At 43.6% G+C, this 14,249-nt stretch overlaps 1 protein-coding gene across 2 annotated transcripts in view; it reads left to right on the top strand.

Annotated features, from left to right (window-relative positions):
* Nucleotides 1-14,249, top strand: part of SUSD2 (sushi domain containing 2) — a 354,318-nt gene that overhangs the window by 212,146 nt on the left and 127,923 nt on the right. For both annotated transcript variants that reach the window (XM_077292088.1, XM_077292084.1), the window contains one exon: nt 4,023-4,174. In XM_077292088.1, coding sequence (XP_077148203.1) covers nt 4,023-4,174 — 152 coding nt within the window. The remainder of the gene's footprint in view (nt 1-4,022; nt 4,175-14,249) is intronic.

Genomic DNA, 14,249 nt, shown 5'->3' with positions numbered 1-14,249 from the left:
TGCAGAAATTCTGTTTTAACATTGGCCATATCTGTGACTTGGCACAATTCTGCTTCTGAGCTCCTTGGCCAGTTCCTTTGACCTCATGATTCTCAATTGGTCCGACATGCACTGTGAGCTGTGATTTCTTATATAAACAGGTGTGTGCCTTTCCAAATCAAGTCCTTTCAGTTTAATTAAACACAGCTGGACTCCAATGAAGGAGTAGAACCATCTCAAGGAGGATCACAAGGAAATGGACGGCATGTGACTTAAATATTTGTGTCTGAGCAAAGGGTCTGAATAATTATGACCATGTAATATTTCAGTTTTTCTTTTTTATTAAATTTGCAACAATTTCTACCTTTCTGGGTTTTTTTCAGTCAAGATGGGGGGCAGAGTGTACATTAATGAGAAAAAAATGAACTTTTTTGCATTCACCAAATGGCTGCAATAAAAAAGAGTGAAAAATTTAAAGAGGTCTGATTACTTTCCATATCCACTGTACATACAGTATATATACTGTATATAGATTGATAGATAGATAGATATATTCACATAGGGAGAGATATCTATCTATATATCTATCAATCCTGCATGTGTGGGCATATACACTCACCGGTCACTTTATTAGGTACACCTGTCCAACTTCTTGTTAACACTTAATTTCTAATCAGCCAATCACATGGCGGCAACTCAGTGCATTTAGGCATGTAGACATGGTCAAGACAATCTCCTGCAGTTCAAACCGAGCATCAGTATGGGGAAGAAAGGTGATTTGAGTGCCTTTGAACGTGGCATGGTTGTTGGTGCCAGAAGGGCTGGTCTGAGTATTTCAGAAACTGCTGATCTACTGGGATTTTCACGCACAACCATCTCTAGGGTTTACAGAGAATGGTCCGAAAAAGAAAAAAAATCCAGTGAGCGGCAGTTTTGTGGGCGGAAATGCCTTGTTGATGCCAGAGGTCAGAGGAGAATGGGCAGACTGGTTCGAGCTGATAGAAAGGCAACAGTGACTCAAATCGCCACCCGTTACAACCAAGGTAGGCCTAAGAGCATCTCTGAACGCACAGTGCGTCGAACTTTGAGGCAGATGGGCTACAGCAGCAGAAGACCACACCGGGTACCACTCCTTTCAGCTAAGAACAGGAAACTGAGGCTACAATTTGTACAAGCTCATCGAAATTGGACAGTAGAAGATTGGAAAAACGTTGCTTGGTCTGATGAGTCTCGATTTCTGCTGCGACATTCGGATGGTAGGGTCAGAATTTGGCGTAAACAACATGAAAGCATGGATCCATCCTGCCTTGTATGGAGCATCTTTGGGATGTGCAGCCGACAAATCTGCGGCAACTGTGTGATGCCATCATGTCAATATGGACCAAAATCTCTGAGGAATGCTTCCAGCACCTTGTTGAATCTATGCCACGAAGAATTGAGGCAGTTCTGAAGGCAAAAGGGGGTCCAACCCGTTACTAGCATGGTGTACCTAATAAAGTGGCCGGTGAGTGTATATACACTGCTCAACAAAATAAACGGAACACGTAGACAACAGAATATAACTCCAAGTAAATCAAACTTTTGTGAAATCAAATTGTCCACTTAGGAAGCAACACTGTGTGACAATAAATTTCACATGCTGTTGTGCAAATGGAATAGCCAACAGATGGAAATTATTGGCAATTATCAAGACACACTCAATAAAGGAGTGGTTCTGCACCTGGAGACCATAGACCACATCTCCGTACTAATGCTTTCTGGCTGATATTTTGGTCACTTTTGAATGTTGGTTATGCTTTCACACTGGTGGTAGCATGAGACGGACTCTAGAACCCACACAAGTGGCTCAGGTAGCTCATTCAGGATGGCACATCAATGTGAGCTGTGGCAAGAAGGTTTGCTGTGTCTGTCAGCGTAGTGTCCAGAGGCTGGAGGTGCTACCTGGAGACAGGCTAGTATACCAGGAGACATGGAGGGGGCCATAGGAGGGCAACAACCCAACAGCAGGACCGCTACCTCAGCCTTTTTTGCAAAGAGGAACAGGAGAAGCACTGCCAGAGCCCTGCAAAATTACCTCCAGCAGGCCACAAATGTGCATGTGTCTGCACAAACGGTCAGAAACCAACTCCATGAGGATGGTGTGAGTGCCCGACATCCACAGATGGGGGCTGTGCTCACAGTCCAATATCGTGCAGGACGCTTGACATTTGCCACAGAACACCAGGATTGGCAAATTTGCCACTAGCGCCCTGTGCTCTTCACAGAGGAAAGCAGGTTCACACTGAGCACATGTGACAGATGTGACAGAGTCTGGAGACGCCATGGAGAGCGATCTGCTGCCTGCAACATTCTTTAGCATGACCGGTTTGGCAGTGGGTCAGTAATGGTGTGGGGTGGCATTTCTTTGGAGGGCTGCACAGCCCTCCATGTGCTTGCCAGAGGTAGCCTGACTGCCATTAGGTACCGAGATGAGATACTCAGACCCCTTGTGAGACCATATGCTGGTGCAGTTGGCCCTGGGTTGCTCCTAATGTAGGACAATGCCAGACCTCATGTGGCTGGAATGTGTCAGCAGATCCTGCAAGATGAAGGCATTGAAGCTATGGACTGGCCCGCCCATTTCCCAGACCTGAATCTGATTGAACACATCTGGGACATCATGTCTCGCACCATCCACCAACGTCACGTTGCACCACAGACTGTCCAGGAGTTGTTGGATGCTTTAGTCCAGGTCTGAGAGGAGATCCCTCAGGAGACCATCTGCCGCCTCATCAGAAGCATGCCCAGGCATTGTAGAGAGGTCATACAGGCACTCGGTGGTCACACACAGTACTGAGCATCATTTCCTTGTCTTGGGGAATTTCCTCTGAAGTTGGATTAGCATGTAATTTGATTTTCCACCTTGATTTTGAGTATCATTCCAAATTCAGACCTCCATGGGATATTAATTTTGATTTACATTGATCATTTAATTCAATGATATCTAGAATGTGGGATTATAGTGTTTCCTTTATTTTTTTTGAGCAGTATATATATACATATAGAAGAACTGCTTAAATTTTTGCGCCAGAAACAGTGTGAAAAACTGGAGGAAAGCATGCCAAGACGCATGAAAGCTGTGATTAAAAATCATGGTTATTCCACAAAATATTGATTTCTGTACTCTTCCTGAGTTACAACATTAGTATTGTTGTTTGTAAATGATTATGACCTTGTTTTCTTTGCATTATTTGAGGTCTGAAAGCACTGTTTTTGCTTTTTAAATGTTTACCATTTTTCTTTGTCAGAAAAAAAAATACAAAAATTATTGCTTGAAAATTTGGAGACATGTTGTCAGAAGTTTATACACTAAAAGAACAGTTTACATTTTACTCAAAAATATACCTATAAAGAGAAAAATCAGACAAACTGAACATTTTGCAGTGGTCTCCTAATTTTTGCCAGAGCTGTATGTATTTGATATATAATAATTAAAAATAATAACTAATCATTTGATCATTCCATCTAAACTAAACTTTTGGCAAATTGTCCATTGAAACTGATCTTCTAGATGCCTATGCATCTTGAAACATTGTTTTACTTCAATCTAAAACTTTAAGACATGTGATTATCACATGTTTTTCAGATATCCCAAATTCTAATGTTATAAAATGGCAAACAGTGGCATTCAGATGGATTTAGGTTAAGGCAGGGGCATAAATATAAAGGGTACAGGGGTTGCAGTTGCACCTGGCTCTGGAACCAGGAGGGCAGCAAAAGGTCTCTTTGGCCCATAAGAGAATGTCAAACTATAGGTGATAGTTGGAGGCCCTGTAAGGTAAGGGTTATAACAGCATTCTGTTAAGATCAGTGAGCACATGATATGGCATTTTTTTACTTATATCCTGAGTGCACAGCTTGGAGAGAATGTTGCTCTGTTTACACTTTGGGTGTACCTTTCTTTTACATAAATATGTTCCTATATCATATAAACCAATCAATAAAACTGTTATAACTTAAATTAGGTTCTTATAACATTAAAAATTACGTCACTTTTTTTTTAGATTTAATAATGAGATCAATGTCAATGGTTATGTGGATGCACATGGTAGTGCGCATTGTGTGTCACCATTGCTGTATGAAACAGGGCGTATTCCTTTTGAATTGTCTCTGGATGGAGGAAGCACATATCCTCACTCAAGCACTTGGCTGTCAGGTATTGTATGAGCCTTTTCATTATTCACAGTTACGATAAAGATAGTTACGGCATTTTTAGTTTGGAAACCGTTTTGGTTGACTAAATACTGCATAAATACATTACTTTGCTATCACTTGACTGCATCGGCCAAGGTTTGATGTTCTGTGATTTACATGCATATGAAGTTAAAAGGCCCCTTCCACCTCCAACCTCAAGTGCCACAGAAGGATGGATGCAAATGGTCCATAATGGTCCCAGCTCGATCTCGAGCCATGTTGACTTAATGAAGATCTATCTTGTGCAAGCCTAAAGATAAACATAATGGAGGGGAAATAAGGGTGCTATCCTCGGGGACTACCTGGCAATTGAATTACCAGTGGGTCTAATTCCCCTTTTTCAGTATGTGCATCTGGACAGCACACCAGGAGTAGTACCAGAGAAATAGCACCAGAAGCCCTAAAGGACCAAAATCACGGGCAAAAACTAGATTAGAAATAGTAACTGAACTGTAAGATCAGAAGAAAATATAGACAGTTATTAAAATCTGCAAAGATAAATCCCCGTAGTTAGTCTATAATGCCAAATATTCAGTGCATAATTGTGGTAGACAAAGTATACAGCAGAAACTGAGAGAGTGAGGACATTCCCCTGGTGTACCCCAATGAACTCTACTAATTGTTAGATGAACGATACTTATAAACACCTCAAACATATACTATACCTTAAACACCTGTTATTGCACAGCAAAAGTAAGTTGATAGACACTGCCAGCAACAAGATGAGGACTTTTGCAGTTCAATAATAAACTTGTATGTGCTTAACAACACAGGACTGTTCTTTCACCGGCCCTCCCGCGCTCAAACTAATCCTTGGTTAACGACCAACTTATCAAAGCACAAGGACTCCTGCAGGACAAATGCCCTGGATTGCTGGAAGATCAAACCAATAAGTTTTGGTAAAAGGATTAATGGAAAGAGCCTTGGGATGCTTGCACATTGCACAGTCAGAAGCCCATGGATGTCTTTTCAGAATCCTTAAATCTCTAAGCCTCAAGTATGAGGTGATGTGGTATGATGGGTGGTATCTTATTGAAACTAAGGAAAAATGTAGTCTGGCAGATAACATTCCCTGCCTTTATTAACGCTGGGTCCATCATCATACCATCCGATAGGGAAGTGTGGATCATCAATCCTGTGGTGCCAATGTTAACGACACAGGGAGTCAAGACTCTGGAATTGATGAAAGTCATTCAAATAAATGTCGTTACAGTCAGTCATGCCATAAACATATATACAGTATAGGAAGAAAAATCATGAACTGATTTGTTATATCTGCGGCATGCTCCTAACACAGGACCTTGGTAAAACTCAGCGGCTAGTAGGAAGAACACTTCCCCACAAGAGACACGCTCTGTTTATATCTGCCTCTATACTAGTCATTAGTGCAGACATACGATGTCAAAACATTTTTTTGGGTAACCAGGACAAGCTATCAAACTTGGGATCGCTCAGCCTTGATCAAGGGAACTAATCCGATTTCCATATGTGGAGTGAGTAAGGATCTTTTCCCCCAACATGAAGAAATTAGCATTTACCATATTGGATTTTTCTAAAAAAAATTTGGGATTGCTAGTATATTATGTCTAAGGATGAACTCGATAAACATATGTCTCCTTTCAACCATAATTATGAAAGAGCGTTCTGATTTAAGCAATTAAGGGCCAAGTCTGAATACTTCTAAACAGACAGAGCATGGACAGTAGCTGAATTGAGACCCCTGTTCTGAAACAGAAAACTGTTGTGAGTTTGGTTTTTGGGCTCCCCCGGTGGTCACTGGTGGTACTGGACTTGTGTGCTTCACTTTCTCTGTTCACCTGTTTCCATCTGGATATGGGTGTATCCTATTTAGCCTTGCTGCTCAGTTATTCTAGTGCCGGCCATCAATGTAACCAGAGCCTTTCTGTTGCATGTTCCTGCTTCTAGACTACTATCAGCTAAGTTGGACTCTTAGTCCTAAGTTTGTTTTGCATTTTTGTTCCAGTTCACAGTTATGTTATTTTTCTGTAGCTGGAAGCTCTTGTGGGCCGAAATTGCCACTCCGGTGTCATGAGTTGACACATGAGTCTTAAAGTAATTTCGGGATGGTGTTTTAATAGGGTTTTCAGCTGACCGTGAAGTTCCCTATTGTATCTTCTTGCTATCTAGTAAGCGGACCTCGCTTTGCTGAACCTACCTTCATACTGCGTATGTCTTTTCCTCTGAACTCACCGTCAATATATGTGGGGGGCTTCTGTCTCCTTTTTGGGGGAATTTCCCTAGAGGTAAGCCAGGTCTGTCTTTTCCTCTATTAGGGTTAGTTAGTCCTCCGGCTGGCGCTAGGCGTCTAGGGATAAAATGTAGGTATGCCACCCGGCCACTGTTAGTTGTGTGGTAGGTTTAGCTCACGGTCAGCTCGAGATTCCATCACCCAAGAGCTGTTCTGTTATTTCTGTTCTCTGACGTTCCCTTGCCATTGGGAACCATGACAGTATGGCCGGACCAGTGTTAAAACCGTTGGCAGAAGAAAGGAGAGAAAAAGAAGTCTGCAGATTTTTTTTTTTTTTTCCTCTGAGCTTGCTCTATAGTTGACTTAGTTGCATTTCTGCTCTAATTGCAGCCTTTGTCTCTCTCTCTCCTTCTAATCCTTGAATGGCTCTGATCTCACCTGATTAAAATGGATCCTCAGAGTTTGGCTACAGGTTTGAATAATCTTGCTACGAAGGTTCAAAATTTACAGGATTTTGTTATTCATGCTCCTATATCTGAACCTAGAATTCCTATACCAGAATTTTTCTCCGGGGATAGATCTCGTTTCCTGAATTTCAAAAATAATTGTAAATTATTTCTTTCCCTGAGATCTCGCTCCGCTGGAGATCCCGCACAGCAGGTTAGGATAGTAATTTCCTTGCTGCGGGGTGACCCTCAAGACTGGGCATTTGCATTGGCACCCGGGGATCCTGCGTTGCTCAATGTGGATGCGTTTTTTCTGGCTTTGGGGTTGCTTTATGAGGAACCTAACTTAGAGATTCAGGCTGAAAAAGCCTTGATGGCCCTATCTCAAGGGCAAGATGAAGCTGAAATATACTGCCAAAAATTTCGTAAATGGTCTGTGCTTACTCAGTGGAATGAGTGCGCCCTGGCGGCGAATTTCAGAGAGGGTCTCTCTGATGCCATTAAAGATGTTATGGTGGGGTTCCCTGCACCTACAGGTCTGAATGAGTCCATGACAATGGCTATTCAGATTGATCGGCGTTTGCGGGAGCGCAAACCTGTGCACCATTTGGCGGTGTCTTCTGAGAAGGCTCCAGAAAATATGCAATGTGATAGAATTCTGTCCAGAAGCGAACGGCAGAATTTTAGGCGAAAAAATGGGTTGTGCTTCTATTGTGGTGATTCAACTCATGTTATATCAGCATGCTCTAAACGTACAAAAAAGGTTGATAAGTCTATTTCAATTGGCACTTTACAGTCTAAGTTTATTCTGTCTGTGACCTTGATTTGTTCATTATCGTCAATTACCGCGGATGCATATGTCGACTCTGGCGCCGCTTTGAGTCTAATGGATTGGTCCTTTGCCAGGCGCTGTGGGTTTGATCTAGAGCCTCTGGAAGTTCCTATACCTCTGAAGGGTATTGACTCTACACCATTGGCTAGTAATAAACCACAATACTGGACACAAGTGACTATGCGTATGATTCCAGACCATCAGGAGATGATTCGCTTCCTTGTGTTGTACAATCTACATGACGTTTTGGTGCTCGGATTACCATGGTTACAATCTCATAACCCAGTCCTTGACTGGAAAGCAATGTCTGTGTTAAGCTGGGGATGTCAGGGGGCTCATGGGGACGTACCTTTGGTTTCCATTTCGTCATCTATTCCCTCTGAGATTCCGGAATTTTTATCTGATTATCGTGATGTTTTTGAGGAGCCTAAGCTTGGTTCACTACCTCCTCACAGAGATTGCGATTGTACCATAGATCTGATTCCGGGCAGTAAATTTCCAAAGGGTCGTTTATTTAATCTATCTGTACCTGAACATGCTGCTATGCGAGAATATATTAAGGAGTCCCTGGAAAAGGGACATATTCGTCCTTCTTCATCTCCCTTAGGAGCCGGTTTTTTCTTTGTATCTAAAAAAGATGGCTCTTTGAGGCCGTGTATTGATTATCGACTCTTGAATAAAATTACAGTCAAATATCAGTATCCTCTGCCACTGCTGACTGATTTGTTTGCTCGAATAAAAGGGGCTAAGTGGTTCTCTAAGATTGATCTCCGTGGGGCGTATAATTTGGTGCGAATTAAGCAGGGGGATGAGTGGATACTGTGGTGGATAGGTTGCATCGGATTTGGTGACAGGTGGTGGACAATTTGGAGTTGTCCCAGGAGAAGACTCGGCATTTTGCTAACCGCCGTCGTCGTGTTGGTCCTCGACTTCGTGTTGGGGACTTGGTGTGGTTGTCTTCTCGTTTTGTCCCTATGAGGGTTTCTTCTCCTAAGTTTAAGCCTCGGTTCATCGGCCCATATAAGATTTTGGAGATTCTTAACCCCGTGTCCTTTCGATTGGACCTCCCAGCATCTTTTTCTATCCATAATGTCTTCCATCGGTCATTATTGCGCAGGTATGAGGTACCGGTTGTGCCTTCCGTTGAGCCTCCCGCTCCGGTGTTGGTTGAGGGTGAATTGGAGTACGTTGTGGAGAAGATCTTGGACTCCCGTGTTTCCAGACGGAAACTTCAGTATCTGGTCAAGTGGAAGGGCTACGGTCAAGAGGATAATTCTTGGGTGACAGCCTCTGATGTTCATGCCTCTGATTTGGTCCGTGCCTTTCATAGGGCTCGTCCTGATCGCCCTGGTGGTTCTTGTGAGGGTTCGGTGCCCCCTCCTTGAGGGGGGGGTACTGTTGTGAGTTTGGTTTTTGGGCTCCCCCGGTGGTCACTGGTGGTACTGGACTTGTGTGCTTCACTTTCTCTGTTCACCTGTTTCCATCTGGATATGGGTGTATCCTATTTAGCCTTGCTGCTCAGTTATTCTAGTGCCGGCCATCAATGTAACCAGAGCCTTTCTGTTGCATGTTCCTGCTTCTAGACTACTATCAGCTAAGTTGGACTCTTAGTCCTAAGTTTGTTTTGCATTTTTGTTCCAGTTCACAGTTATGTTATTTTTCTGTAGCTGGAAGCTCTTGTGGGCCGAAATTGCCACTCCGGTGTCATGAGTTGACACATGAGTCTTAAAGTAATTTCGGGATGGTGTTTTAATAGGGTTTTCAGCTGACCGTGAAGTTCCCTATTGTATCTTCTTGCTATCTAGTAAGCGGACCTCGCTTTGCTGAACCTACCTTCATACTGCGTATGTCTTTTCCTCTGAACTCACCGTCAATATATGTGGGGGGCTTCTGTCTCCTTTTTGGGGGAATTTCCCTAGAGGTAAGCCAGGTCTGTCTTTTCCTCTATTAGGGTTAGTTAGTCCTCCGGCTGGCGCTAGGCGTCTAGGGATAAAACGTAGGTATGCCACCCGGCCACTGTTAGTTGTGTGGTAGGTTTAGCTCACGGTCAGCTCGAGATTCCATCACCCAAGAGCTGTTCTGTTATTTCTGTTCTCTGACGTTCCCTTGCCATTGGGAACCATGACAGTATGGCCGGACCAGTGTTAAAACCGTTGGCAGAAGAAAGGAGAGAAAAAGAAGTCTGCAGATTTATTTTTTTTTTTTCCTCTGAGCTTGCTCTATAGTTGACTTAGTTGCATTTCTGCTCTAATTGCAGCCTTTGTCTCTCTCTCTCCTTCTAATCCTTGAATGGCTCTGATCTCACCTGATTAAAATGGATCCTCAGAGTTTGGCTACAGGTTTGAATAATCTTGCTACGAAGGTTCAAAATTTACAGGATTTTGTTATTCATGCTCCTATATCTGAACCTAGAATTCCTATACCAGAATTTTTCTCCGGGGATAGATCTCGTTTCCTGAATTTCAAAAATAATTGTAAATTATTTCTTTCCCTGAGATCTCGCTCCGCTGGAGATCCCGCACAGCTGGTTAGGATAGTAATTTCCTTGCTGCGGGGTGACCCTCAAGACTGGGCATTTGCATTGGCACCCGGGGATCCTGCGTTGCTCAATGTGGATGCGTTTTTTCTGGCTTTGGGGTTGCTTTATGAGGAACCTAACTTAGAGATTCAGGCTGAAAAAGCCTTGATGGCCCTATCTCAAGGGCAAGATGAAGCTGAAATATACTGCCAAAAATTTCGTAAATGGTCTGTGCTTACTCAGTGGAATGAGTGCGCCCTGGCGGCGAATTTCAGAGAGGGTCTCTCTGATGCCATTAAAGATGTTATGGTGGGGTTCCCTGCACCTACAGGTCTGAATGAGTCCATGACAATGGCTATTCAGATTGATCGGCGTTTGCGGGAGCGCAAACCTGTGCACCATTTGGCGGTGTCTTCTGAGAAGGCTCCAGAAAATATGCAATGTGATAGAATTCTGTCCAGAAGCGAACGGCAGAATTTTAGGCGAAAAAATGGGTTGTGCTTCTATTGTGGTGATTCAACTCATGTTATATCAGCATGCTCTAAACGTACAAAAAAGGTTGATAAGTCTATTTCAATTGGCACTTTACAGTCTAAGTTTATTCTGTCTGTGACCTTGATTTGTTCATTATCGTCAATTACCGCGGATGCATATGTCGACTCTGGCGCCGCTTTGAGTCTAATGGATTGGTCCTTTGCCAGGCGCTGTGGGTTTGATCTAGAGCCTCTGGAAGTTCCTATACCTCTGAAGGGTATTGACTCTACACCATTGGCTAGTAATAAACCACAATACTGGACACAAGTGACTATGCGTATGATTCCAGACCATCAGGAGATGATTCGCTTCCTTGTGTTGTACAATCTACATGACGTTTTGGTGCTCGGATTACCATGGTTACAATCTCATAACCCAGTCCTTGACTGGAAAGCAATGTCTGTGTTAAGCTGGGGATGTCAGGGGGCTCATGGGGACGTACCTTTGGTTTCCATTTCGTCATCTATTCCCTCTGAGATTCCGGAATTTTTATCTGATTATCGTGATGTTTTTGAGGAGCCTAAGCTTGGTTCACTACCTCCTCACAGAGATTGCGATTGTACCATAGATCTGATTCCGGGCAGTAAATTTCCAAAGGGTCGTTTATTTAATCTATCTGTACCTGAACATGCTGCTATGCGAGAATATATTAAGGAGTCCCTGGAAAAGGGACATATTCGTCCTTCTTCATCTCCCTTAGGAGCCGGTTTTTTCTTTGTATCTAAAAAAGATGGCTCTTTGAGGCCGTGTATTGATTATCGACTCTTGAATAAAATTACAGTCAAATATCAGTATCCTCTGCCACTGCTGACTGATTTGTTTGCTCGAATAAAAGGGGCTAAGTGGTTCTCTAAGATTGATCTCCGTGGGGCGTATAATTTGGTGCGAATTAAGCAGGGGGATGAGTGGATACTGTGGTGGATAGGTTGCATCGGATTTGGGGACAGGTGGTGGACAATTTGGAGTTGTCCCAGGAGAAGACTCGGCATTTTGCTAACCGCCGTCGTCGTGTTGGTCCTCGACTTCGTGTTGGGGACTTGGTGTGGTTGTCTTCTCGTTTTGTCCCTATGAGGGTTTCTTCTCCTAAGTTTAAGCCTCGGTTCATCGGCCCGTATAAGATTTTGGAGATTCTTAACCCCGTGTCCTTTCGATTGGACCTCCCAGCATCTTTTTCTATCCATAATGTCTTCCATCGGTCATTATTGCGCAGGTATGAGGTACCGGTTGTGCCTTCCGTTGAGCCTCCCGCTCCGGTGTTGGTTGAGGGTGAATTGGAGTACGTTGTGGAGAAGATCTTGGACTCCCGTGTTTCCAGACGGAAACTTCAGTATCTGGTCAAGTGGAAGGGCTACGGTCAAGAGGATAATTCTTGGGTGACAGCCTCTGATGTTCATGCCTCTGATTTGGTCCGTGCCTTTCATAGGGCTCGTCCTGATCGCCCTGGTGGTTCTTGTGAGGGTTCGGTGCCCCCTCCTTGAGGGGGGGGTACTGTTGTGAGTTTGGTTTTTGGGCTCCCCCGGTGGTCACTGGTGGTACTGGACTTGTGTGCTTCACTTTCTCTGTTCACCTGTTTCCATCTGGATATGGGTGTATCCTATTTAGCCTTGCTGCTCAGTTATTCTAGTGCCGGCCATCAATGTAACCAGAGCCTTTCTGTTGCATGTTCCTGCTTCTAGACTACTATCAGCTAAGTTGGACTCTTAGTCCTAAGTTTGTTTTGCATTTTTGTTCCAGTTCACAGTTATGTTATTTTTCTGTAGCTGGAAGCTCTTGTGGGCCGAAATTGCCACTCCGGTGTCATGAGTTGACACATGAGTCTTAAAGTAATTTCGGGATGGTGTTTTAATAGGGTTTTCAGCTGACCGTGAAGTTCCCTATTGTATCTTCTTGCTATCTAGTAAGCGGACCTCGCTTTGCTGAACCTACCTTCATACTGCGTATGTCTTTTCCTCTGAACTCACCGTCAATATATGTGGGGGGCTTCTGTCTCCTTTTTGGGGGAATTTCCCTAGAGGTAAGCCAGGTCTGTCTTTTCCTCTATTAGGGTTAGTTAGTCCTCCGGCTGGCGCTAGGCATCTAGGGATAAAACGTAGGTATGCCACCCGGCCACTGTTAGTTGTGTGGTAGGTTTAGCTCACGGTCAGCTCGAGATTCCATCACCCAAGAGCTGTTCTGTTATTTCTGTTCTCTGACGTTCCCTTGCCATTGGGAACCATGACAGTATGGCCGGACCAGTGTTAAAACCGTTGGCAGAAGAAAGGAGAGAAAAAGAAGTCTGCAGATTTTTTATTTTTTTTTCCTCTGAGCTTGCTCTATAGTTGACTTAGTTGCATTTCTGCTCTAATTGCAGCCTTTGTCTCTCTCTCTCCTTCTAATCCTTGAATGGCTCTGATCTCACCTGATTAAAATGGATCCTCAGAGTTTGGCTACAGGTTTGAATAATCTTGCTACGAAGGTTCAAAATTTACAGGATTTTGTTATTCATGCTCCTATATCTGAACCTAGAATTCCTATACCAGAATTTTTCTCCGGGGATAGATCTCGTTTCCTGAATTTCAAAAATAATTGTAAATTATTTCTTTCCCTGAGATCTCGCTCCGCTGGAGATCCCGCACAGCAGGTTAGGATAGTAATTTCCTTGCTGCGGGGTGACCCTCAAGACTGGTCATTTGCATTGGCACCCGGGGATCCTGCGTTGCTCAATGTGGATGCGTTTTTTCTGGCTTTGGGGTTGCTTTATGAGGAACCTAACTTAGAGATTCAGGCTGAAAAAGCCTTGATGGCCCTATCTCAAGGGCAAGATGAAGCTGAAATATACTGCCAAAAATTTCGTAAATGGTCTGTGCTTACTCAGTGGAATGAGTGCGCCCTGGCGGCGAATTTCAGAGAGGGTCTCTCTGATGCCATTAAAGATGTTATGGTGGGGTTCCCTGCACCTACAGGTCTGAATGAGTCCATGACAATGGCTATTCAGATTGATTGGCGTTTGCGGGAGCGCAAACCTGTGCACCATTTGGCGGTGTCTTCTGAGAAGGCTCCAGAAAATATGCAATGTGATAGAATTCTGTCCAGAAGCGAACGGCAGAATTTTAGGCGAAAAAATGGGTTGTGCTTCTATTGTGGTGATTCAACTCATGTTATATCAGCATGCTCTAAACGTACAAAAAAGGTTGATAAGTCTATTTCAATTGGCACTTTACAGTCTAAGTTTATTCTGTCTGTGACCTTGATTTGTTCATTATCGTCAATTACCGCGGATGCATATGTCGACTCTGGCGCCGCTTTGAGTCTAATGGATTGGTCCTTTGCCAGGCGCTGTGGGTTTGATCTAGAGCCTCTGGAAGTTCCTATACCTCTGAAGGGTATTGACTCTACACCATTGGCTAGTAATAAACCACAATACTGGACACAAGTGACTATGCGTATGATTCCAGACCATCAGGAGATGATTCGCTTCCTTGTGTTGTACAATCTACATGACGTTTTGGTGCTCGGATT

The sequence above is a fragment of the Ranitomeya variabilis genome, chromosome 1 (genome assembly GCF_051348905.1).
Source record: "Ranitomeya variabilis isolate aRanVar5 chromosome 1, aRanVar5.hap1, whole genome shotgun sequence".
NCBI classification, from domain to species: domain Eukaryota; kingdom Metazoa; phylum Chordata; class Amphibia; order Anura; family Dendrobatidae; genus Ranitomeya; species Ranitomeya variabilis.
This window is presented reverse-complemented; position numbering and strand designations above follow the sequence as displayed.